The sequence below is a fragment of the Lissotriton vulgaris genome, chromosome 2_1 (assembly GCF_964263255.1).
Source record: "Lissotriton vulgaris chromosome 2_1, aLisVul1.2, whole genome shotgun sequence".
Lineage (NCBI taxonomy): Eukaryota > Metazoa > Chordata > Amphibia > Caudata > Salamandridae > Lissotriton > Lissotriton vulgaris.
In genome coordinates this window covers 286,291,624-286,319,152 of record NC_141687.1, presented here as the reverse complement: position 1 = coordinate 286,319,152, position 27,529 = coordinate 286,291,624, and the positions used below count along the sequence as shown (strand labels likewise).

Genomic DNA, 27,529 nt, shown 5'->3' with positions numbered 1-27,529 from the left:
CCCCGCACAGGCACGTCCTTGACTCTGGTGGATGGCAGGCAAGTCCCCGGGGCTAATGCCCCCAACTCCAGGCCAGTCGGGGCGAGTGACGTGCTGCGGGCCTCCTCTCCAGGCCCAAATCCCTCCCAGGGCCTCTCTGCCGCTTGGTGCCTCTTACTCTACCTGCACCTCACCGGGCTGCTGTGCGCTTCTCCTGGGGGCCGGTCACGCCTCCAGCCCCTCTATACCTCACCGCGGGCCTGCGCTGCCTATCTCCGGTCCCGGGGCAGCGCTCGCTCTCTGCCTGCCACCTACCCTATGCCACTGCTGTAGGCCGCGATTAGGCTCCCCCGGCCGCTGCCGACCAAGGGCATCGCCTCACCTGTGGGCCGCCAACAGTCCCGACCGCCCAGCCATGAAGGGCTCTCCCTCGCTGTCTCTTCCCCCGGAGGCAGGAGGGCTCAGGCACCACATTCCGCGACGGAGCCCCTGAAAATGGCGCCACGGCCGATCTCCTTTGCGGCCCTCCGTCCGCTCCTGCACGGTCAAGACTTGCACGCAGCCTCTGCTCCAGCGCCCGGCCCCCGACAGGCAGGACAGCTCCAGTCTTCACCTCCGGATCCTCCGCACACCGGAGCGGAAGCGCCAGGCCCTGTCGCACAGCTCCAAGGGGGAGGGGGCGCACTCCCGGCCGTAGAATCAGCCTCGCCCAAACACCACTCTATGGGGCTACCACTCAGCCACACCAGCAGGCCACGCTGTCTCTGCAACTGAGACAGTCCTCTAGCTAGGGTCAATGGACCCGTGGACGGCCGAAACCGGTGCTTAAAAGTGGCCGTCGGCAGGAGCAGGAGAGAGACACGTTTGTTCACGCCGCCATCTTGGCCACGCCCACAGCTAATGTTTTTAGATGGATGATGTCCAGCAGCTTCCCCACCAAATAAGGTTACGCAAAATCAAAGCAAACCTAGCGTTGACAAAGCTAAAAAAACTGTCCGTCAACGCCAGACATTTGGCTTTGCCAGTGCTTGTTAAAATTCAGGCACAAAAAGAAACTAGTGACTGAGACTAAACGGTGATCAGCTGTTAAAACGACTGCGCAGGCACTCCATCCTTGGTACTAAAGTGAACACTTTTTGGGGCAGCTGTGCATGTGTGATCAGTCAAAATGCTGTAACTCTGTTTTAGACCGTCTATGAATGAAGTGGGCTTATCCATTGCCCCATGTTGTGGTGGGCCGAAACTAATTGTGAATGACCCTTTGTAGGACTGACAAAGTCCCTGTATTTATGCATATATGTATGCATTTTTATTATTAATTTTGGGGGAAATGAGATGCTGCCGAGTTAGGTAAAGTTTTGTCAATCCCAGGCATAAAGAAAGTTAATCTTGCTGTACCCGTCATCATTTTGGCGAATACTACAAGGTCAAGCTGATAACGAAGGTCATGAGAGTATCATTGGTGCCATCATATTAGATCGGTCATCCTTGGGGTGTTCTTCCCTACAATTTTTTGCCTGCTTACCTCCTACTTTTGCTGTATCTTTTTGTTGGCCCTAAGACTCTGAGCACTTTGCCACTTCTGACCAATGCTAAAGTACAAGTGCTTCTCCGCCATACATGTGGAAAATGGTGTATACACAATCGGCATATGTAATTTACTTGTAAGTCCCTTGTAAAGTGGTATACCATATACCCAGGGCATATAAATTAAATTGCTACTAGTAGACCTGTAGCACTGATTGTGACACCAACACCAGTAGCCTTTCAAATCTGTCTCAGGCCTTCCATAGCAAGTCCTGTGTATGCAGTTTACTGCCACTACGACTTGGCATTTAAAACCACTAGCCAAGCCTTAAACTCGTCTTTTATTACGCATAAGTAACCCCAGAGGTAGGCCCTGGGTAGCTCATAGTGCATGGTGCTGTGTAAGTAAAAGGTAGGACATGCACTTGTAGGTTTTGTATGCCTTGCTAGTGGCCAACACCCAATTTCGTTTTTCACAACTGTTAGGCCTACTCCTCTCATAGTCTAGCATTGGGAATCCCCTAAAAATACTTTTAAGCTGCAGTTTCGTATTAGAAAAGAGTAGTTGCATCATGTGTCATATCTTTGGACTGGTAATGATAAATCCTCTTTACTGTTAATGTTGGATTTACCATTGCTGTTTTAGAATTGCTACTTTTAGAAAGTAGACCTTTCTGTGCCCTGTAAGCCTTGCAGCCTGTCTCCAATTCAGGCCTGGGGTTGGTGACAGCTGTACTGTGTACATTCTCTCTAGACAACCACAAACACAGGAACGGTGGGTGTGACCGAGAACTCCACTGCATTCATCTACATTCTGATAGCTCTTCCTCAGCAGCAAGAGATGGGTGAGCTGGCACACAGTAATAGGAAGTGTCCTGTTTCCCACACAAATGGCTGATTATCCCCCTACTGATAGTCTGATCCAGGGCTGGGCAGAAAGGGCATGTGTGCCATTCAAAGACCCTTCTTTGAAGTCACCCCCTCTTCAAAGGCACATTTGAGTACAAGTACAGGGTCTTTGAGACCACCGCATCAGACACTTTTGGACCTACAACTGGACTCTGTCAGAAGAACTACTGGGCTGCCTCAAGGACCGATACTCTGCTGGGCTGCTGACCTAGAAGGCTTGCTTTTTTGCTGTACTGCCCTGCTGCTCTTTGAACCTGCTAAGGAGAGCTGGACTCTGCCCTGCTACTGAAGTGATCTCCAAGGGCTTGCTAGTTTGCCTCCTGTTGATTGAGACTAAGGGATATCGGTCTTTACCCCTGCGCCTGGTTCACTGTAGGTGGACCCAGATTGTTGCACTAGAGAAATCAACACATCTCCTGTCTGCTTGCATCGACCGTGTTGTGGGTGCAGAACCTGCCTTATCACACTCTGAAACGCTGCATCGCTTCCGGAATCACCACATCACTGCCACTGCGTGGAGAAGATTCACAGATCGTTCCTCCGGTGTGTTAACCTGGAGCATCTTCGGAACTACCGCATTCTGAAGTGGCGATTTGCTCCACGGACCCGATGCTGCACCGCCATTGTGTAAAGAAAATCAATGCATCCCCTCGACTGCAGTCCCGAGATCGACACATCCATCATCTGCACTCTGCATCTCGCTGCTTGCGACCAGGATCAAGGTAGTCTGTTCCCCTGGCCTGTGTGGCTCCTGAAATGGTCCGTGCTCCGTCGTGGATGATTTGAACTGTTGACTTTGCCCCAGTCCAGCATGACGTCAAGTAACCCTTAATGCACTATTTTCTTCTAAGCGCTAGAACTCTCTTTAGTCTTCAAAAATTCATAACTTAACTTCTGCCTAGTGGATTTTTTTTTCTTTTCTTGCATTGTTTATAAAATCATAATCTGTTTTTTAAACCCAATGTGGGGTCTTTTGTGGTGTTTTTATTGTGTGTGTGTGTGTTGCACAAATGTTTTACACATTGCCTCTTTAGATAAGCCTGACTGCTTTTTACCCAGCTGCCAGAGGGTAAGCACAGGTAATTCATAAGTGTGTATCTGACTTACCCACTAGAGTGGTGGTTCCTGCTTGTACCGGGTGCATACTCTGACAGCCAGAAATCCAAGTTCTAACACATGTGTACATTTGTGGTTTGCACAAAAATGGAAGTAAAGTGTTTTTAACCTATTTAGATCTCGCCACTCAAGAATGACAAAAGATTTAAAAACACACAAACTGACTTAAAAAAATCTGAGGCACAGGGACTGAAATTTGGTGAAATATTGAAAACATTTGAGAATACCATAACTGTAACGTTTTGGAAGAATACAGATGACCGAAAATGTGAGAGTCTGTCCCGTTAACCGTTTGCAGCTAAACAAAATGTGTGCTGGGACATGCGTTACTAGTCCATAGCTAATGGATTTCTCTGTTGCATGTTTTGGCTGAGTTCAATCATTTTGTTCTTTCTCTAGAGGAACGTTTAAATGGTCTCTGCTGAGATATCACCAATGGCCTAAATGCTCCTCTTGGAGTTGCACAGTTGTCTACAATCAGTCATGTTCCCCTAGAAACTCCTTGGATGTACAGCGGTGCATCATTTCAAAATAGTATATCATCTTAGTAGACCAGGATCAAGTTGGAGGAAGATGTTGCATGAGAATATCGAGTGGGATTCAAATAGTTTAATTTGACTTATTTGTTTTGTATATGAGGCTATTGCACGCAAGTGACGTCACTGTAAACTATAACAGGATAATGAAGAAGTAGCAGTATACTTTTCATATAATTACCATAGTGAGTTGTATCCTCTTACATTTTTTGGCAGAATTTGTGCTCATAACCGATGATTAGTAGAGGGCACTGAAGATGTCCGCAGGTAGAGTTTGATCCTATAATATTGTACCATAGTCCATGCTCCTCACAGTCTGTGTTACCTACATTCCTCTGCATGTTTAGTTTGCCACAATGTGTTCATGTGGTCTGTCAGTAGGACCCAGTTTCCTTACAAAATCTGTTCCTGGTGCTCTAGCTTCTTCACAATGTGTCCTAGTGTTCCAAGCACTGGTCAGTGGTTCATAAGTTTCACATAATGATTGCCAAGGGCGATAAATAATCACACATCTGTCCAGACCGCCTTATTACTTTTACACTGCTTGTTCATGTTTCCCCAGGCTACTCAAACTGTCAGTGGACAATATGATTCAATGACTTAAACACACCAGTTGACGTACAGGCACAGGTTTGAATCCTGGCATGGCCAACTTGAACTTTCATTGTTTCGATTCAATACTATTAAAGTTGGTAATAGTAACGTTTGTTATATGCAGAGCAGAGATGCAGCAAAACTGATGTAGTAACCTCTATGGGCTAGATAGCTCAGCCAATTTATCAGTCGCAAAAAACCCAAATTGTTGTTTATGACCACACAAAGTTTTGCAGTATACGAATCCCATTTTAGTAGTCTGCAAACGTTTGCCAACCCCAAAATAGGTTTGCTACCGCTATTCCCATTTGGTATGTGGAAGCAGCATGTTGTAGTCGTACCTTCCTGACACCAACTCAGTTGACTTGCATCATTGTTTTGCAATCAAAAAACCAGACACTAAAGATTGAAAAAATATCATCTTCTTATTCTAATTTGGGGTGATGAGCCTTTTAGGAAAAGGAAGGGGGTCCATGTCCCCATTGTAAATGTAAAAAAAACCAAAAACTGTTGAGTGGGGGTAGTGGTCCAGAAGATCGCTGACCACTGTAAAACAAGAATAAAATGTTTAAATGCAGCCCCTTTCCTTAACAAAATAAATAATATAGCAGCCTGTTTTCCTTAAAGTGTTCTCTATTAAAAAGTGCTTACAGACATGATTTGCTGACCTGAACCTGAAAAGCCACCAATTGGAATAAATTTCAGTTTGCAACCTGCCTCATCAGTATTCATGAGGTAGGTTGGATTACAGCACAGTCTGAATTGGCATTTTACGAACCAACCTATTAGTACATAGGGTAGTGCTTAAAATTCTTTACTAGTCGGAAATTGCAATTTGCGGCCAGTTGTTTTTAACCAATGATTAATATTTCTGGCCATTTTGTTTGTTTATGGTTATTGTATTATATTGTTATTTTATTATTATGTTGGTGTTATTATTATCAATATTGTTGCTACAGCCTTATGCTATTGTCTGTCCATGTGTTCCCAACATTTCTCACATTCTGTCACTCTTGCCTATGGCTCCACAGACTGCCAGGTCACTATCCCCAAGTTAACCTGCACTATCTTTGTGCCCAGTATTCCTCAGATTATCAGTGTGCCCTAAGCCCCTGGAGCCTAATGCTACCTCTCACTGTGTCCATGTGCCCCAAGCTCTTTTCACGGTCTATAAGGGTCCCCTAGCATCTGTAGTCGTGGCCCAAGCTTCTCACACGGTCTGTATATCTGCCCAAAGCTGCCACACCTAATCTATCCATATACCTCAAACTTGCCCAGGTAGACCAATAGGATCTTGGATATTAGAACGAATAGAATAGTGGAAGCCATCTTACACTCCTTGTGCCTAGACGAGAGAAGTGATGACTGTTCTTCTAGTCCCATGCGCAATAGAGTAATGATAGCATTTTTAGGAGGAAGTAGACCAAACTCCCCTGTTGTCTTTCTTCGAAATGCTCCCATAAGTTGTTTGATGGTTTGGAATCCTGATGGAAGAGAATTATCTATGGATGTTTTTTTTATAGGAAATCCATTATCGAGCACGGGTGGAAGTAAAATCTCTTAATGTATTATCTACTTTGTATCGCAGCATGTCTACTTGCCTCCGAGAAAACAATTTGTTTTTCGTTTGAGAATTCTTATCTGCTGGATCACCCTCCCCCACCTCCTTTCTCAATTTTATGGGTACTCAGCCACCTTGAGGCATATCACCATAGCCCTCTATAAAGGCTATTCATAGCTTTGTGGTTCCAGTTATATGTCCACATGTGTACCCCCTTCTCTGGGCTTATGTATAGCTTTTCCAGTTCATGTTTTTTCGTTGAAAGATATGTTTTGGAACCTGCTTTTTCAATTGTTACTGATATACTACGTTGGCCCTTCGGCCATCTCTTTTTGATTTTTTTTTTTTAAACAGTTTTTATTGTTAATAAAGGTGAACATTGGACATTTTTAGGGTTTAAATTGTACTCCTCAATCGTGCACAGTTAGTATGACGGCACATAGTAGACCTCACAGTCGATCTTGAGGAAGCATCATTATCACATTCAGGATATCTGTACATCACCCGCCCATTCCTTTCAGAGTTTCCCCTCCCGCCTCCCCATTATTCTGAATCATCATCACTTTCCATCTGAGGTGGCTTACAAATATACCCTCTGTATTCATTCCATGCTCCCCAAATTTTTCCCCATTTTCGTGGACACTTCCGATTTAAATATACTGCCTTTTCAGCAACCATCGCCGAGTCCATATCTGCACTCCATTCCCTGAGCGCCGGCGACATGGGGGATCTCCAGGCCTTGGCCACATTTCGCTTAGCATACACAATACCCAGCGTTGCCCAGTCCTGCACTGAGTTGCTTAAATCAGTAGGCTCCCAAACGTTCAGTAGACACCAACGCGGCTCTGGGAGCAGGGAAACATCAACCACTTGGGATATTGTTCGTATAACCTTGGACTAGTACTCAGCAATAAATGGGCAATCCCAGATAGTGTGGTTTAACGTCCCCGCCTCCCTGCAGCCTCTCAAACAGTACTAGTGTGTGGCTCTTCCTATTTTATGTAGTGTGAGCCTCGTATAATAAACTCTGTGCAAGACTTTTAATTGTATCAGTCTGAGCCTTGATGATATAGCGACCTCCTGGGGTGAAGAGAGCGCGGTCTGCCAGTCAGTTTCGTCAAAGTCACCTAATTCCCCAGTCCAGACGGTTTTAAGTTTGTCCATAGGGTCAGGCATGTTGTTAACCAGCTTACGGTAGACCAGTGAGATCGCCTTGATAAACATGTGCTCCGTAAGCAGTCTATCCTCTAAAGGAGTGGACTCTGGTAGTTTTCCTTCAGTCGGCAATACCGATCTAAGAACATGACTGATTTGCAAATAGCGGAAACGTTCCGCCTCCGCCAAATTAAATTGGGCCGCTAGTTGGGCAAAAGTGAGGATTTTACCCCGCCTATAAAGGTCTCCAATCGTCGAAATACCAATACGGTCCCAGGCCTCAAATCCCTTACTATTATAGAGACGGCCGAGGCGGCGCGACACCCAAAGTGGCGTCATCTACGGGATCGTATTTTGACATTTGAGACGAGCCGATGCCATGTGCCACAGCTTCACCGTGTGAGCCGTGGGGCCCAGCAGGGCCGTCACACCTCGAGGATCATAAAGCGCAGCCATCACTCCTCCGGTCCCTAGGTCATATCTATCTGCCTTGAACGCGGGCTCCGTCTGTGGGGCGTGAAGCCAGTGATTAACGATCTTTAGTTGTGATGCCCAGTAATACAACTGGACATCCGGGAGTGCAATGCCTCCGTCAAACCACCCTCGTACCAACTTTTGTCGGGCAATGCGTGCCGGTTTATCTCCCCATAGTAATCCAGAGACTAGTGCGTTTATGGACTGAAAGTACCTGTTAGGCACGAAAAATTGAGTGTTTTCCAGGATATAAAGCAGTTGCGGGAATGTCATCATTTTAAATAATGCAGCTTTTCCTAACAGAGTTAGCGGCAGGGTATGCCAATCCCTCGAATCCGTGCGAAACCGTTCAAGTAGCAGCTGTAAGTTACGTTGATAAAAACTCTCCCAATTCGGTGTCACTCATACCCCCAGATATTTAAAGGGTCCGTCAGTGATCGTCAGAGGGCAGTCGTTCGGGGGGATCGGCGGGGGGCCTTTAAGGACAAATAGTACCGACTTGGACCAATTGATGGTATATCCTGAGGCCCGCCCCAAAATTTTACAGATGTCAAGAAGAACCATGAGAGAACGCCTGGGGATAGTCAGGTAGAGGAAAATATCATCAGCGATATGCGGTCCTCCCAGGATTCAGTCCAGTTGAGACCTTTTATCATGGGGTCCCACCGTATCCATGCTGCTAGTGGTTCTTAAAACCAGTGCAAAAAGCAGAGGGCGACAGGGGGCACCCCTGGCGCGTGCCGCGGCTTAACTTGAAATCCCTGGAAATATGGCCGTTGGCCACTACATGCGCTAGCGGATTTGTATACAGGAGTTTGACCCAAGCACAAAACTTTGGTCCAAAGCCCAGATGTCTTAATACTGCAAACAAATACGGCCACTCGACCATGTCAACGGCCATTTGCGCATTCAGGGACAAAATCACAGCCGGTTCTGACAAAACTGGTATCTGTGCCATCACCGCCTGGACTCTTCTCAAATTCAGAGCGGTGCTCCTGTTAGGCATGAATCCGGATTGATCCGGATGCACCAGGGTCTCCAAGTGCGGGGTTAGGCGCATGGCGATCTTTTTGATCTGTTTTACTGATTTCCCCTCTTTTTCCTTCACTTCATGTAACTTATGCTTCAGTACTCTTTTGTTAAGTCAAGCACATCAGGGCACTAACCATTTGCACATAGCGGGCCTTCATAAACTGTGTCTTCTCTGTGGAACAGTCATAAGCTGCATGCCTGTCCTCTGTGTGATACCATCACACACAGCATTGCATAGAGATTAAGGATGCACTGATCAGAAAAGAGACATTAGATTTCACTCTTAAAGTGGAGTCCAATGAGGTGTACAAGGTATTGTCCTGGTATGTTATGTTATTATTACTTCATATAGTGCAACAACTCACACCCATGGGTGTAGCTCGGTACTTCGATAACAGAGGGTCCAGTAGCTGACTAAAAAAAAACAGGACTTCAAGAAGTCTGGACAAGTGCGGATATAGTACAGCAGTTTATTCCAGACTGAAGGGGCGGTGAAAGAAAAGGATCTTTTGCCAAATCTAGAAGTGCGACTGTGGGGGACAGTCGGCAAGGCTTTATCGCTAGAGCTGAGATTTCTGGCAGGACAGTGATGACTCAGCTTCTTAAACTGGGATCCCTACCCATCAGATACTTGTGGGTGAGACAGCAAAGCTTATACGCACGCTTCTTGACGGGCAGACAATGTCACGCTCTCAGATTGGGAGCCGAGGGAAAGCCTGCAGGAAGGTTACACACCAGGTATGCAGTAGTATTCTGCCCCACATGAAGTTTGGATAACAGAGTGCCATTGGTGGCCACTATCAGGGCATTACCATATCCAAGCCAACTTATGAATAAAGCTTGAACCAGAGTTTTCCTAGCAGAGGATGGCAGCTAAGGAAACATGTTCATCAATACCATTTTTGTGCAGGTATTAGTTTGAGCGTGAGGTGAGCACATTATCTGTGAGTGGAAAACCTTGCTACAAGCAGTAGTACATGAGCACTACCTCTCCCCAGGGTTTGAACACTTCAATTGTCCGGCCCCATCAATTTTGTGAGCATGAAAAAGCAGACCCAAACTCCTTTGCCTCACCGAGCTCGCTTCTTAGTAAACCCAATTGCAGTAGTCTTGTTTGGAGGTTGCCTTGAAGCCTGCGATACTAAGGAGTAGGTGACCCCCCACCCCCCTCTTTCCGATAGATCTAGCTATTGGAGGGATTACATTGCACATGTTTCCATGTTGCAGCAACATGCTTTTCAGGAGTATGCTGTTGCTGGGAATCTGTATCGCCATGATACGATCTCTTCTGGATGCTCCTTTGACCCTCCCCCCTTAGTTCCCCCACCCCCTAGAAAAGTGGACCCTGTAGTGGGCAAGTCCGAGTCATCTGACACACAAAAGGTGACAGTGAGAATGTTTACTAAATGTCTAACCACTGGCAATCGCTCAGGATGGCATTACTGCCCATCATTCTTTTGCCCGCCATGATGCCTCAGATTAGCCCTAGCCTTATGCAGATCAGTTTGGGTCATACCAGGTCCTCTCTGAACCGGAACACAAGATCTGTTTTAGCCTGATTGTGCTTCTTCAGGCAACTGAACTTATTTCCAGGAGCAAAGTGAGCAAGGGACCTACATCTAGGCATACCATTGGCCACTTAAGAAGTTATATTAAATGCACAAAAAAGACGACAGGAGGAATGCCGGAAGGGGAGCTTAGGATTTGCCAAACCTCTCCCTGTTCGCCAGAGACAAAGTCCTGGCGAAGCAGCAGCTTTGACTGGTTTCTGGATCCTCTGAACATATGAAGCCTTAAGGTTAAGTCCTCTAGTGGTGGTGCGGCTCCCTGTGGCTGTGATAGACCTTCTGCCAATCTAATTACCATTCTAGAGAATCAGCCCAATTCCCTGTGTCCCAACTTGGCCACATGGTTCCATTCTCACAATTGCACGGCCAAACCATCTTTTTTTTCTCCAAATCACCGACAGGTATTACCCCTCTTTACCACCCAATAGTCGAAGAAAGACTTTAAAAAGAAGAGCAGGCCTATTCCTCTGGTCTCAACATGTTCCAAGAAGGCTCTCTAATCTCTGGGTACCTACCACATCCACATGCTTTTTGTCCGAGAAGACTGTTCACAACCTGCATATCTGGCACGCTTGCACTTTTATACTGCATCAGGAGCCTGATACTGTGTGCCAATATTAATGGCAGTAATGTTGGCTGAGTGGCAGTTTTAACGTCCCCATTGCTAGACCAATTATATCTGTGTCACCCATTGCTACACCAGATATGGAGCCCCACAGCCATCAGTTGTGAGTACTAATAATGATTGGAAGGCGTTCAAGGATATATTTGTTAGAGAGACCTGCCCGGCAACTAGCTGGACCACCCTACTTGCACTTTCCTCCCAAATAATCCTAAATGTTGCCAAGAATTTCTATGCACCTTGTTTACCTAAACTACCCAATGCTTCCTTCTCGCTTTCCCATTTTCAATCACAGTGGAATCTACTCACAGTTCCTTGTGTGCCCAGCAATTTTCAGGCAACAATAACAATGTCAAGATAACACTGGTGATTTAATGCTCCCGCTGGAGAGAGAACTTTTTGTCTCGTCAGTTTTGACTCATCATAAAGTAGCACCGAGGATTAATATGCCTGCTGCAAAGCACATGTACCATGCAGATCCCAGAATTGTTTCTTATGTAGATAGCTCAGTGGGTTACTGCTTCGTCACAAATATGTTTTTTGTTGTACTTTAAGTTCATAAATTACAATACTAACGGCCCTGTGCCATGTATGATATGGTGTATGAATGGTCTTCAAAAAGCTGCTTCCAAACTGAAAGGTATAGGTTAGAATGTTGTCTCCCATTCACCTCCCCTCCCCCATACCCCAACCCACCTCTCATTATTTTAATTTTGCCTGAAAAGCCAATTCTTATTAGCAAACTACCACAACCACCATGTTTGGTGTTAAACCAGTGGTTGTGCTTCTCCAGACCAGGCACTCATAATAAAATATGCTGTATGGATGACTTGCGTTTCCTACACCTTGTAGTCATCTTTTTTGTCTTATGTAGCATAATTGATTCATTCCTGTATGATTCACTGTCCCTGTATTATATGTATGTGATGTAAAGTGCTCTGACACCCTATGAGTAGAGCTATAAAAACAAAAGAAATAGATGTAACTTCGGACTGCAGCACTCGGTTCAAATGTCCAGCTCCTCGTGTTTATCTTGTGCCCTGTGGTTCTACTTCTCCAGCCCTTGAGCTTCGTGCAGGAGTGAGTGAATGCAGCACATGTACGTACGCAGTTGCGTCGTTTTCCTTGCTTTTTCTAACCGCGCAGTGGATTCTCCAGAGAAAAGGTCCTGTTGTGAAATATTCCAGTGTGTGTTGTAACACACGGTCGTTGCGCAACGCACTCCCGAGCTTTAAAGTGGCAAGGGAAGGAGCGAGATTTCTGTCGATGTAGGAGACCTCCAGTAACTAGAAAAGCGCGCGCCAGCGCCCGGCCGCTGCCCAGGGAAGTGTTAACGGCAGACGCCGGGGTTCATTTCTTGGAAGTATAGCGGGTGGGCGGACGCTGCGCACGCCATGGAGGAAGACGCGTTTTCTGTAGCTAGGTTCGTGCTGAGGGAAATACATCTGTGCGGCCCGCCCTTCGTTTGACACAGCGGCTGCACGTGCATCTTCGGGCGTTTGATTCATTTTTTTTTGGCCGCTGAATACTGAGAAATGGAAAGCGTGGCCAGAGAAAGCGTGAGCCCGCAGCAGCCTGGGCTCGCCATTGAAGGAGAACCGTTCGTCCTTCATGCTGGTTGACCGCGTTATGTAAGTGTTGCTGCTGAGCCAGCTACCTGCTAGATGGGCGCACGGACCAGAGAGCAAGGACCGGGAGGAGATTTAGATGTGCGCACAGCGCATTTCTTTCCGTCTGCTTTGTCAGTGGAACCTGTTCTGTGCCCAGTGGCAGAAGAAACGTTTCTAGGCACACCCACCCCGAGGTAGTATTGCCAATTGGTATCATCTTTGTTTTTGCATGAACACACCTGATTTAAGGACACCGGGTCATTTCTATTTGTGTTGCACTTAGTTCTGGATTTCACAACACTGCAATAGATGCCGTAGCAGGAAATCTGTTGTGTTGGACAGCGTCCCAAAAACCTTCAATGTTAAATGATTTTGTGTTCTTTGGTCCCCTGTGCGTATTTTCTTTCTTTACAATTGGTGGGTCGTTGATTTAGGAAGAGTAAACTCTAGTGAGGTTTAATAAATGTGTTGTATTTATTTGTTTTGAAAGTTCAGCATTTTTAAACACTCTGCCATGTTTTCAAGCATGAACATTGCATTATCCCGTTCTGTTGGACAAATAACTGTTGGCTTTTCATCGCAATCGATTTATTGGAGGAAGTTCTAAAACTGCAGGCCACCACGTTGGACTTAGTCCCCACATATGTGATTCTGCTATTATGTCTCGTATCTTTGGTAACTTCCTTCTGCCAGCTCCAAGCCCAATGCCAATCCCTAATAATACCTGGCACAGTAGTTGGGCCTATATTATTCTGGCACTTATTGGTTCGGGCCAGAGATGCTGCTCTGTATGTCGGTTTTTTAAAAAGTTGTGATTTGAATAAAACTTTCTCTTTTGAGTTCTTTGTTTCCCCCCAAGTCCCTCTTGAGTGCTCCTTTTCTCACATCCCTCCACTATCCACTTCCATTCTTCACAGAAATACATAGCGGACTCCAGCCAGGTTTATACGGCCTGGACGGGAGATTGTTGGATTCTTAGGAAGGAACAGTCATTCTTGAGGTTAAAGTGTTTACATGACTTATCAAAACTTTTTGGAGGACTCTACTTCTCCTGAGCTTTATTTTCTGGGGCTCTGTTACGTGCACTTTCTTCATTAAAGATATTTCATTGAGTTCATTTGTGTTTAAACTCAGATTATTTGTGATCTCTTGTACTAATGATACTCCCCGCCAGTGAACTCTAAAGTTTAAATGTGCGGATTGAATTTGCTTTTTGTTGTGAAAAGTTATCATTGTTTGCTCACATGGTTATGTTTCACCCCTCTTTAGATCCCCGAGAAAAAACGACTTATGAAATGGCAGAGTGTGTATCAGAATGCGAACAGAGGCACCCATTACTAAACCGAGACCACCATAATGGTAACATTACAGGTGAGACCAGCTTGGCACAGCAACTGTGTCTGTTGTGTTTATTTTCATCACTCAAAACAGGTGGTGTTTGTGGGCAACATTTAAAATAAAGAGCATTACAGGAGTCATGCATTCAATTACAGGTGTTGGAGTTCTTGACAGATGTAGATTCGAAATGCCGGATTCTGAAGGTGAGCCAAACTTTTTTGATGTGTGAGGAAGTTCAGTAGTTGAAGAGCTGGGCTGAGGAGGTTCTGAAAATGAGGTTCTAAAAATGAGGTCCTTCTGTGGAGAGCATATTACTGTTAATGCAGATAAATCGGGACACCCTGCTATAACTCCAATTGCAGGGAAAATACACAATCTAGAAAACTACATTTGGCATTCTAAATTCTATAAATGTTAAAAATATCTAAACATGATGGCCAAATACATAGAACATTGTTAGGAAAAATCACAGTTTAATGATGAAATAAAGTACTAACATTAATAAATACAATCAATGCAAAAAAGGGATCTATATCCTATGTGTTATCTCAAAGGGGATATATCAATATCTGTTTAATCATGTAACTATCAACATGTAATAGAATTCAAGAAAATATGAAAAGAATAGGATAGAATAATGGAAGTAGAAAAATTATCCAAAACGTGTACAAAACATTTCAAATATTTTCTCAAAATAAGTGGCTTAAACCATATTGAATAAAGCTTAATGGACTTAATAGTACCAGTTCACTATATTTCTCAGTTAACACTGTTCAAGTTTACAGCAGTTATGAATAACAGTAATATGCTCAATGTAGAAGGCAAAAATTGGCAATCTAAAGTCTCCCTCATTTCCCCCCAAGCACCTAAATAAACCATCAAACCCTGCCTGATTTTTACTTGTCTGCGGTTTTCAAATACATAAACATACACTGCCATAGAGAAACCTACCTTGTTGACTATTCCGTCATTAACTTTTAAGCGCATGTATGTGATCCAGTAATTTTAATCCTCCATATAACGAATTATAATACAGAGAGTACTCTGGCGGTGATCCAGCGGGTTACCAATCTGCGAAAAACCTAACACCATATATTCATCTGGGCCCATACACACACTCACTTACGTAGGCTGGTCAACACCACTGGGGAGGGGGAAGGTGTGGGTTCAAATTTATATAAGGGCTTTATCAATTTCTTATTCTGATCCAAAGCCCTTTCATTGATCAATGGTTCTTTATTTTAGTTGAGAAGTAATTGATGATATGATCTAGAAATTCATTTGCCTATTGTTTCTAAAATAATAACAGACTCTGGAAAGTATAAACTGTTTATCTAATCAGCCATATGAGCAAAACAAATTACAGTGTCAACTCCATCTTATCCTGAGGAAGCAAGATTAATATATTCAATTTTAGTATTCTATTAAATGAGATTTCACAACGACAAGTATCACAGGAAAGAGTGTATAGACAGAAAGACCAGTACTTTGACACAAACTCAGATTCTATTTACCTAGGATGGTGCGAAAATCAGACCCCCCACTGGCCAAGAGTTAATGGGCTCCTTAAAGTTCTGGTGAAAGGTACTACAGGACAGGATGGTTGACCTCTTCTGGATTTGACGCCTGCGTCTCACCCCTCTCTGACACAAACTTCCTCCTCGAATCTTCCACGATCTTCTTCTAAATTCTATTTTGTTCTGAAATTCTAAGTCTGCTTCTTCGGGTATTCAATCAGCATTCGGTCTCTCAGCGTTTGGCTGCAACACCCACATCTAATCTAACTAACTACCCCAATTATACTTTCTTAATGGAATGTACCACCCCTAAATGTTTCAGCTTTATGAAACTCCTATTTCTGATTGGACAAGCCAAGAGGATGATCATCACACCATGCTAAGTTTTCAATAATTTTCTTCAGCTCATTGTTTTAAGTTCCTGCCTATTAGTTTGTTCTCCCATGCTTTATTTCCCACCGGATTTGCAAACTTTATCGACAACAATGTATACAAATTTCATTCGTCCATTGATTCTTCAGGATGTTCAGCTGTTTCCCAGGACATGTCCCAAGAACGTCCTTGGAGGAGTTTCAAGCTTTTACATTTCCGGATCGAACTTGCCATTTCTGTGCAGGCTGGAGAAACCACGTGGGTAGCGGACTTTAGCATCGTTCAGAGGCCCAAATACGAACTAATAGAGAAGTCAAAAGAGAAAGTATTAATTCCAAAATTAAACTGATTTCACTACATACCACCTACTTCTACTCTAATCCCATTTACTTATAAAGACTTTTTATGCATTAGCATTTAGTATATAACTCCATTTTAGTTTCAGCAAAGCAGATGCTTAGCACATGAGTTTCCAAGCGGCCATATTAGATGCTAGTGCGCAGAAGCAGACTTACCCCTCCTAGCGTTAAGACGTCATGCTGCGTAGATGCAGATGACGCATGCGCAATACAGTTTCGCGCGTTAGCAGCCATCTTTAATCACACTCGGGTTACTTGTTAGTAAAACATATAGGCATTTGTCCCCTAGTCATAAAATATATGAAATGTGGTGTATATTATTACGACAATACATTTTTAATACTTCGTTACAGGTTTATATGAGAGGTTTACGTCCAAGCAAGTCTCTTTTATACGAGTCCTTGCTCCATCAGCGGAATCTTTGCTGTTCCCGTGTCATCCTCCGCAAACCCCTAGAAGTGATGCATGAGATTATTTCTCAAGGTATCCCTGTGGCCTGACGTAGTATGACATTTGGTTTTGTGTAGTGCTTTTCTGCCCTTGTTTTTTCTGCTCTGTATTCTAACTTGTAGGAGATTTTGATTACCATCTGATGTTCGGGCCAGGTTTAGGACTGGGTGGGCATTGGGTGCATGTGCTTATTGTTTGGAAGGATTTAGAACTTAGCACTGATGTGTCAAATATTTTGTCATTATCCTTCCCAGCTTTACCACAATAGTAGTCCCCATGCTTCCCCGCGGATACTGTCCACTTTTAGCACCTTCTGGAGAAAGCCAGTCTTCCCTTTTAGAGTCATTTTATCCATCACTTAGAAAGGTAAATATCTCCACATTCACCTGGATCCAGCTCTGAAGGCCAGGTTCCCATCTGCCAAACTTCCTTCTAGTCTTTCTTTCAAATAAGCCATTAGAGTAGATGATCCTGATTTTGTTATGCAGAACTCCCACAACACGCCTTTACTTTAATGCCTAACCCTTCACCTTCATGTAGTTTCCCCCTTCCCTCCCAAAGTAAGATCCTCCCATGGGTACCATTCCTCAATGTATGAAGTTCGTTTTGATCAGATTTTTCCTTTCTCATCCTAAAAATTCCTGGTTTCTACAGGTATGGAACCAATTTATATTAACAAGGGGCACTCAACAATGCTGTCCTTTGTCCAACACTCATACTCACAATCGCAATGGAGCCTTTGGCAGTCACACTGAGGAGAAAACTGGGGAGATGTGGAAGTCAACTGGGAAATACCAACCTTGTGGTCTCATTATATGCAGATGACACTGGTGTACGTGCGTCAGCCTGATAGCGCGGTCCCGGCTCTTCTTAGGGAGCTAAAGGAATTTGGGACACTCTTTGGCCTTAATCTCAACCCTGAGAAATCAAAATTGTTTCCCATGGGAAAGCTGTCCAGGAAATCAGAAAACAAATTACCTAATGTAGGCCTAACATGGATACCAGATGGTGTCAGATACCTGGGAATGCATCTGACACATACACCAGCCGCCTACCTACAAAACAATATTGAAAAGGTAAAGGAGGGTATTAGCAACTATATCAAATTCTGGAAGGAACTTCCACTCTCCCTGATGAGTAAGATAGTGTAAATATAAATGGTTATCCTACCAAGGTGTCTAAATACCCTGCAGCAGTCTTTATACAAGAAACCAAGCCACTACTTTACAAACTTAGAAAGCTCACTAGTCCAGCTGCTATGGGGCACCAAGTGAAAACGGGTTAAACTCTACATACTCTAACGAAAATGGGAAGTGGGAGGAATGGAGGTACCACAATTAGAATTATATTACATGGTCTTGCAGCTCCAGCATGCAGTGTTTTGGATGGATGAGGATAACAACTGGGAGAGGATGTAGCCTGACGGCTAGAGCAGTCGAACTTGAAACTGGGAAACCAGGTTCAAGTCTCAGCAACAATGCTCAACATCCTGCTATTCTGGGCAAATCACCTAATCTTGCCGTGCCTAACAAAAATTAATGTGTCCATCTGTAGCGAAACTGGTTCTTATGTAGAGCGCTCTGATACCCGATTTCTTGGGTCTAGTTTGTGCTATATAAAACTCATAAAAATAAAAAAAATACTAGCGCGTACACACGGAGCAGTCTCCCTCCCGGAGCTGCTCATGATGGGGGCGGGGTACCTGCCTCTTATCTATACACTATTCAACATGTTGCAGCAGTTTGGGAAACTGGTATTAAGAAGGTTGTTCGACAGTTGTTCCACACACGCCCTATGCCCCAGATATGCCATTGTGGGTGGTGAAACCCCTTAAGAAGATAGCAGACTCAATGTCTATTAAGAGACGGGCAGACGAGGGATGTCATACAGTGGGGGACTTGGATAGTAATTAACATTTTATAACTCAAGAGGAGGCCGAAAACAATTTTGCACTGGAGTGATGGCAATTCTTACAATATGGGAAGACATCCGCTGTGGCCCGCGCGCTATGGACCTATTATCCGCAAGAACCAACTGGTACATTGGGAATACAGACAATCCTTAATATGGCACGGGGCGCCGGTTGGTCTCTCACTTATATAGAGCAATGCGGGAAGATCTCCCAAAGAAGTCCCTCCCAATTCAAACCAGATGAGACCAGATTTTATAAGAGCCGCTCACAGACCGGGAAGGGACTATTTAAACTTAAAAACAGTAAGATATTATACATCAGACTTACTTGACTCCACGGACTAGGAGTAAAATCTACCTGTAACGCAACAACACATGCCCTGGATGCGGCTATACAGATCCGCATTTCATGCACATAATTTGGGAATGCCCAGCTTTGATACCATACTGGGGTAGGATAGTAGATCGAATGCAATCAGCCACAAAGTGGAACATTCACAAAACATTACGGGTAGTAATACTGGGACTGGTCCCTACGCCAAAATCAAAGAAACTCAGCAGACTGTTTGTACTATTAGGCTGTTACTAGCAAAGCGGAGAATAGAGATTAGATGGCTAAGTTCTGCCCCCAGACATTTCAAGAATGACTCAGAGATCTGTGAGTGGCCAATAGCAGAACTAATCAGAATTAAATGGATTAAGAAAGATGAAAAGATAGAGGAGTTTGCCCGAGCATGGTCACTGTGCTGATGGATGCAAAGGTACCCCTTGCCCCCACTGCAGAAACAAATAGGGTGGGAGGCGGGGGAACTGGCAATAGAGGAGAGTAAGGTAAAGGGATAAAAAGAGGATGGCACAGGTAAAATGAAAGACTGACCTGATACTAGACAAATATGATATCTGAGACCGGACACTTCACGAGGGGGGACAAAGGAGGGTCGTATTGTTACATTTCAGCTGCTCTAAACATTGTGGCAAGGGACAGGAAGAGATTTATGTTGAGGTCTCTGGTTGAGACATGACATTGAAACACACCTACGGGATTATGGATGGGGAGGGAAGGGAGGGGGATATGAAATTGATGTAGAAACTATACTCCTGTCTTGCTATGCTACTGAAAATGTCAATGAAAATGTTTTATATATCCTAATGTGTGTCCCAATTTTCTTTCAGACCCCCATTCGTTACAAGACAAGAAGAAGAGAGAACGAGAAGAAAGACAGAGCATTGTCTTGTGGCAGAAACCATTCATTACCTTACAGTATTTTTTCCTGGAAACCCTCATTACCTTGAAGGAATGGACCATAAAGTAATTATCTTCAGTTCTTTCTTTAAAATCCATGGTCTCCGTTCTCTCTTACAAATTCCCCATCTCATGTTACTGAATTTGAATAAAAAGCTCAGTGCCATTCTGTAGCAATGGATCTTGCAATGCAGGAGGATATAAAAAAAACAAACAGGGAGAGTAGGGTCAAAGGGAACAGTTTAAAGACCTACTACTGGTTCATTTCCCCAGCAACATCATATGAATAACAAACAGGAACCTAGGAGGTCTAAAGGCCAAGCATCTTGCTGGTAAGAACTGGCAAATAGATCTCTGTCAGTTGGTGCTACAGTCACCATGTAACAATGTCTAAAAGATAGGAAGAAAGTGAGAGACACGTGTGAGAAAAAAGGAAAAAGAGTTGTGATGTCTAAGACTCAATTGGAAGACTGATCAAACCAGATCCAGTACGCATAGTTTGTGGGTAACCATCAAACAAACCAGGTGATCGGTCCTATCATTTGGCTGTCCACACTGTGACCTGGCGGTTCCTTTGATCATCTAGACCTCATGCCACACAGTCATAATAAGTACTGGATGCGGTCTACAGTGAACACTGAACCTCCAATCGTTGGTCTGATTGTGATAGTTAGTGAAAAGTAATAAGAAAACAGTGCAACATACAAAAAAAGGTGGCGAGTCTAAAATAGGGTGATGTGTCTAAACAGACACTTTAATAGAAAACAGACACATCTCCTAATTAAAAAATAGGAACAGCGCGAACGACAGTATGGAACCAATGACTGTCGCAGTTCGGACCAACATGTTTCTGCCTACCGGGCAACTCGTCCCTTGGCTTTCATCAGGGCCACTGCTCTAAAATAGTTGCTACTGTTATTTATTTATTTATTTAAAAATAATTTTTATTGTAGTCACACCAAAACAGGCCATTGCATAGATATTCAGCACCATAAATTTGAGCAGTTACATAATATGATTCGTTGTCTCATACACAGCCTTCGTGCCCACAACCCGGGGGTTGGGCGGCGATGATTTCACGGCTCTCCCACGCCTGATGTTAAAAATAAAGGAGTAGCTGGTTTCCGGATTGTGTGCATGACTACTTTTACAACTTTGCCAAACAACGCGCTGAGCCCCAACTCCCATCCCCTGCGCTAAAACCTGAAACCCCCCCCTGTCCCACCCCACCCCCCACCACCTGTCTATGGCCCTTGTAACGATCATTCCTCCGTTCCTGAAGTGCTTTCTTCGTCTCCCCTGTATGCCTGCCACCCCTAGGGCATCAGCTTGCTCCTTCTACCCTTCCTGCCTCGGGGGCCTCCATTTCCTCGTCTGCCTCGCTATCTCTGAGTGCTTGTACCATCACTTCCCATGAGGTCGCAGTGTCATCCGCCCTCTGGCTAGGGGTCCTGCGCGCAAGCTGGTACCTGTGTGTGCTGTCAGCCGTCGCCCATTTCAGAAATTCCTGCCGCCACCTCCGGGGAGTCGGACCCACCCTCGCTTTCCAGTTCCTAGTGATCTCCCTCTTAGCCACCATCAACCCCATGTCAATAAACTTGCTCGTGAGTTTGTTTTTGGGGGTATGAGGGAACCAGTGTAAAAGACACTCCGCCGGTCCAAAGGCGATGGACCTTTCAGTTACTTCGTTGAGCACGTTGCCTATGTCCTGCCAATAGTCCCGAAGGGCCGGGCACGCCCACAGCATATACACTAATTCGACCCCCTCTTCCGGGCACCGGGGACAGGTCGCTGTTACCGCGCCGAAATACCTCCTGATCCTCCCCGGGGTCATGTACGCCCTATGCAGTACATAGTAATGTATAAGTTGAAATCTAGCGTTTCTCGTGCTGTTGCGAGCCCTACGGACAAGCTGTGCCCACGTCGTGTCAGGTATGTCTTTACCCAGGTCCACCTCCCATTTGGCTTTCAGTGATGTAAGGGGAGGGAGATTCTCTCTCACCATTCTACTGTAGAGGCACGTCACCGCCTTGATTGTACCCGCTGACATCATGGTATATTGGCATGCAGCCGCCGTCTCGGGTTCCTCTAGCCCCTTGCCCCAGTGGGCCTGCACTGCCCTGGTTACTGCCGCATGAAGTAAAAAACCCCCTCTCGGGATGTCGAAGCGCTCCAGTAGTTCTTGGAACGGGAGTAGCGTACCATTTTCATAAAGGTCCCCAATCACATGCACCCCCGCCTCCTCCCACCTCTGTAGATGCGACCAGTCGCCGCCATGCGGTAACGCTGTCAGCATGCCCAGAGGGATCTCCGGTGCATATGGGCGCCTAGTTCCCGCCCTCTTCTGTTCTCGATTCCAGCATTGGTGGTACGTGCGTTGTTCCAACGACAAGTCCCGATTATCCGCTGCTGGAGGGTAATATACGCCAAGACATGCCTGGGCGTCCCCCGCAACCTTTCGTCTTCCGGGCCCCTGAATACTCGTGCCACCTCCTGCGTGAAGACCTGCAGTTGGGCCGCTAAATAATAAAGCTCAAAGTCCGGCACCGCCAGTCCCCCTTCATCCTTCGGGCGAGAGAGCGTTGCCAGCGCCACCCTGCACCGCCCCGCTCCCCAGATGAACGTCGTGATCAAAGATCGGAGCTGCCTAAAGAAGGAGCTAGGTATCCAGATTGGGAGCGTCCGAAAGTAATACAACAATCTCGGCAGGGCAACCATCTTCAACAAGGAGATCCGGCCTGCCACCGAGAGCGGCAATGTGGCCCAGAAGGCCATACAGCCCTTTAGTCCTCGCACGCACCGCCCCAGGTTGCCCTCAAGCAAGTCTTCCGCCTTGTGGTAAATATGGACCCCCAAGTATTTAATACAGGCAGGTTCCCAGGCTAACTCCGACCGGTGTTGCGGCCGAGCAGCCCCCTCCAGTAGCGGGAACAAACTTGTCTTGGGCCAATTAACCCTCAGGCCCGACATCGCGCCGAAGCGCTCTAGCAACGCCTCCGCGCCCTGCAGGTCCTCAGCCCCGTCGTGGAGGAATAGCAGTAAATCATCAGCATAAAGCGAGATGAACTGCTGCCCGTCTCGGGCCCGCACCCCGCGGAAGTGCCGCCCCGTCCGGGCCTCAGCCGCCAGTGGCTCGATAGCCAGTGCAAATATAGAAGCGGCGAGAGGGAGCAACCCTGCCGAGTGCCCCTTTCTACCGGATAGCGGAGGGACACCGTCGACCCAACTCTCACTCTTGCTATCGCTTCCGCGTATAGGACCTTCGTCCATTGGATATAGCCAGCTCCCAGACCGAATCGCTCCATAACAGCATAGAGGTAGTCCCACTCTAGGCTGTCGAAAGCTTTTTCAATGTCTACCGAGAGAACCAATTCAGCCCCGACCACCCCCCTCCAGCTCGTCCATGAGGCGAACAAGCCTTCTGACATTAATCGTGGTGTTTCGAGTCGGTATAAAACCGTTCTGGTCTTCGTGCACCAGTCCCGGCATGTGTGGTAGGAGCCTCGCCACCAGTATGGAGCTCAAGATCTTGTAATCTGCGGTGAGCATAGAGAGCGGCCGGTAAGACGCGGGGTCGCTACTCTCTCTGCCGGGCTTCAGCAGTGGTACTACCAATGCCTCCCGCATTGACTGCGGTAGACGGCCCGCTGCCTTGGCCTCCTTATAAACGGTCAGGAGTCGCAGCGCCAAAGTGTCTAAATATTTACTATAGAACTCTATGGGGAGCCCGTCTATCCCCGGCGATTTGTTACGCGCCATACTCTGTACCGCCTTCCTTATCTCCCCTAGTCCGATGTCCGATCCCAGTTTTTTTGCCTGCTCCGCCTCTAGCCGTCGTAGGGGTAAGCCGCCCAAGAAGGGCTCAGCCAGTCCCGTCCGATCTCCCGGGGTGCTCTTGTACAGGCCCTCATAATATTTCTGGAATCCGTCAACTATACCCAACTGAGTATGTTGCACCATGCCAGCTGCATCCCACAGCTGAAGTATGGGTGAGCATCGCCTAGTGGGGTTCGAAAGCCAGGCCAGAAGGGTGCCCGCCTTATCTCCGTCTACGTGGGAGCGCAACACATAACGCTTATAGTCAAAGGCTCGGAGCCTCTCCACTTCAGTGGCCACCGCCTCCCTAGCCGAGCAAAGCGTCTCTTGGAGTTCCGGGCGCCCGGGCCGCTCCCTTTCCGCCTCCCTCAGCTTGTCATCCGCCTTAGTCAAATCGCTCAACAACACTTTCCGCACGCCTACATAATCCTTGATACAGATACCCCGCATCACCACCTTAAAGGCGTCCCATTCCGTTGCCCTGGAGGTCGCCGTCCCTTCATTCTCCGCGAAATATAAATCCACCCCCTCCTCCAGGGCCGCCCCGAATAGGGGGTCTTCCAGAGTCTCAGGCCTTAGTTTCCAGGTCGGGACCCTGGGCTTCTCCGCTACCCACGCTAGCCGGATCAGGAGTGGATTATGGTCCGAGATCGTTCTCGACAGGTATTCCGACCCTGTGACGTACGGCAACACCCCCCGGGAGCATAGTATCTCATCCAATCGGACATGCAAATCATGTAGCCCAGAGAAAAAGGAGTAATCCCGGTCAGTCGGGTGTTGTCCGCGCCATACATCTGTCAACTCCCAACTCTCCTGCCACTCCCTCCTACCTCTAGATAGCCTGTGTACCGGGGAATCATGCAGTGGGGGGTGGGATCTATCCAATGAGGGGTCTGCAATGGAATTAAAGTCGCCCCCCAGCAGGACCGGGCCCGCCAGGGAGTGAGCCAGCGTCCCCGACAGTGTCGCAAAGAAAGCCAGCTGGTCAGTATTCGGGGCATATATACTAGCTAGTACTACATCTCTGCCTTCTAGCTTCCCCTCCACCACCACGTACCTCCCTTCCTGGTCTACCCACTGGCGCGTGAGTTGGAAAGGTGTGCCTGCTCTAATCTAAATTAGTACTCCCCTTGCATAGGCTGAGTAGCTGGTGTGAAAAATCTGGCCCCGCCATCTCCTCTGTAGCGCCGCCCCCTCCTGTTTTGTGAGATGCGTTTCCTGCAGCAGTGCAATATGCTCCCCCCTCCGCACTAAAAAGGCATGCACTTTATGTCTACGCTGCATGGTGTGTAGGCCCGCACATTCCAGGTTATGCAGTTCAAACGATTCGCATTAGCCATTGTCCCAATGATCCGGCTGAAACACTCTCTTCAGTTCCTGCCCCTCGACGGTGGTGGTGCCCCCCCTGAACAAAACAAAACCTACCAACTGTCCTGCCCATGACATACCCAGGGTCAATGACTTCAAAGAGAGTAAACAAACCCCAACTGTGGAACCCCCCCCAGAACAGGCCCCAATATCGAAATATCAGTCCCCATCCAAACTCCCGCGCCTGATTGACCCAGGTCTCAACTACACAGCCGCAGCCGTAGGTGCCTTAAGGGCCTACGGAGCGCGGCCTCGTCCAGAGGGGGGCTGAGAAAAGGCCCCAATATCGAAATATCAGTCCCCATCCAAACTCCCGCGCCTGATTGACCCAGGTCTCAACTACACAGCCGCAGCCGTGGGTGCCTTAAGGGCCTACGGAGCGCGGCCTCGTCCAGAGGGGGGCTGCGCTGCCCACCTCCCCGCTCCCTCCCCAATTCCCCATGATCTTCCTGCTCTGAGCCCCCCGGTGTGCCCCGACCCTCGTAGGCATGGAATTATGGGTCCCCTCCCAGCGCCCCAAACATTACCCATTGTCCTCTGCTGGCAGTTCAGATATTCAGGATCTCATCCGCCGTCTGCGGCGTCACCAGCGGCCCTTCGGTCCGATGAACCCCAGAAAGATCCGATTCCGAGCCCGATGCCGAGACATGAGTGTCCGAGTCCGTAGCACATTTAGAGCCGGGGCCCTCAGCCCGCCCCAGCTTCCCCACTTCCAACAACGCAGCCTGCCGTTCTGCTTCAGTCTGGGAGGCCGTCGGCCCAAGCTTCACCTGCCTCCGTTTCCTCAACCTCTTCGATTTCCGCAGCCGGGTTGGCGAGCGCTCCCTCTCCTTTTCCCTCTCCTCTCGTACCTTGGCACCATCAGTTCCAGCCTTGTATGTCTCCCACCAGTCCCAGGCGTCCGCTGCCGTGCTAAAAAAGAGCGTCTTGTCGTCCACCACCACCCGGAGCCAGGCTGGGAAAAGCAAGGAGTAGGCGATCCCTTCAGCACGCAGTTCCTTTTTGATTGTGAGGAAGGAGGCCCGCTGCTTCTGCGTCTCAAAGGTAAAATCTGGGAAGAGTGTAACCCTGCTGTTCGCAATCTGGAATGGGCCATCCTCTCGGGCTTTTTGCAGGAGCAAATCTCTGTCCTTGTGGTGAAGCAACTTGGCTATGATCGGTCTGGGCGGGAGCCCGGGCTTGGGAGGCCCAGAAGGGACCCTGTGGGCACGCTCCAGAGTGAAGAATGGCGAAAGTCCTTCCGGTGCCACTACAGTTTTCAGCCATTCATCCATGTAGGCCACCATGTCTCTCGTCCCCTCTGTCTCCGGCACGCCCACGATCCGCACATTACTGCGCCGGCTCCTATTTTCTGCGTCCTCCGCACGCCTTTCCAGGGTGCGTATGCGGTCCAGGGCCTCCGTTAGTTTACCCTCCAGCACTTTGTGAGCGGGCGCCAGGTCTTTAATCGCAGTCTCAGTGTCCTTGACCCTGTCCTTCAATTTAGCGTGGTCCGCCCGGAGCAGGCCCAGCCCCGACGCCACCTGCGCTATATCATTGTGGAGCGCGTCACGTGTGGCCGTTATGGCGTCCAAAATGCGATCCTGCAATCGCTGCAGGTCCGTCTGCTCAATGGGGCCACCCTCCGCCACATCGAACGACGCCGACTCCTCCGCCTTGGACCTCGGCTTCCCCATTGCGGCCGGCCTTGTCGCTTACGTCCGTTCAATGGCCTGCGCCCCCCCTGGGCCTCCGCAGCGTGTTCAGCTCCAAGGCTCAACTGCTTCCTGTTGCGCAGATACTGCTCTTCTGATGCAGCGTCTGCCGTGGTAAAGGGGGGGGGGGGGAGGAGATCAGGGCCTCCGGTCAGTCCCCCTCGATGCGCGCCCCCTGGGACCTGCGACAACCTGTCCTTGTCCGCCTGGGCTACTACTTCCGTTCCGCCGCGCCTCAGGGAGCTTGGTACCGCCGAGGTCCCTCCATGGCTCTATGGGCCACTCCACTTTGTCCCCGCAATCAGCGCAGGGGGGGGGGGCCCTGGGGATGTATTGCACAGTGTCTCCCCCTCCGTAGTCCGCCGCTCAGGTCTGCCCCCGCTCACCTCCTTGCATAGCTGGGGCTCGGTCCTGGGTTACATCTCGCCATTCCTCCTCCCGGCATCGGAAGCCGTCTGCCAGCCCCGCCTGTAAGGGCGCACCCGGGCTGTCTCCTTTCCCAGCGCTCGTGGCCGCCGCGCACCGCAGCCGGGGGGTCAGAGAGTGTCTCCTGCACTGGGGGGGGGTTCACCGCTGGAAGCCTCGAAGTCGGCGGTCGCGCTCTCTCAGAGCGTCCCAGCAGTGTGATCAGCCGGGTAGCCCTCGGTCTTCTAGGGCTCCGCCGCGGCCGCCATCTTGTGCGCCGTTCTTCTTACTCCGTCCCGGTGGCCGCTATGATCGGCGGCCGTGCTCCTCGAGGCCGTCCCGCCAGCTGCTCAGAATGTGCCCCGCCGGTCAC

General features: G+C 47.7%; 1 protein-coding gene across 9 annotated transcripts in view; it reads left to right on the top strand.

The window, feature by feature from the left end:
* The window catches only part of VMP1 (vacuole membrane protein 1), an 864,072-nt gene that overhangs the window by 50,741 nt on the left and 785,802 nt on the right, over positions 1-27,529 (top strand). For 3 of the 9 annotated variants that reach the window (XR_015308362.1, XM_086954944.1, XM_086954945.1), the window contains 3 exons: positions 13,953-14,054; positions 14,177-14,224; positions 19,804-19,939. Coding sequence is in view for 8 of the 9 variants with exons in the window: in XM_086954944.1 (XP_086811070.1) it covers positions 13,979-14,054; positions 14,177-14,224; positions 19,804-19,939 (260 nt within the window). In the remaining variant the exon portion in view is untranslated. Of the gene's footprint in view, positions 1-12,306; positions 12,878-13,952; positions 14,055-14,176; positions 14,225-19,803; positions 19,940-27,529 lie in introns of those variants that run through there. The other 6 variants (XM_086954948.1, XM_086954950.1, XM_086954946.1 and 3 more) reach the window with 5 other exon arrangements.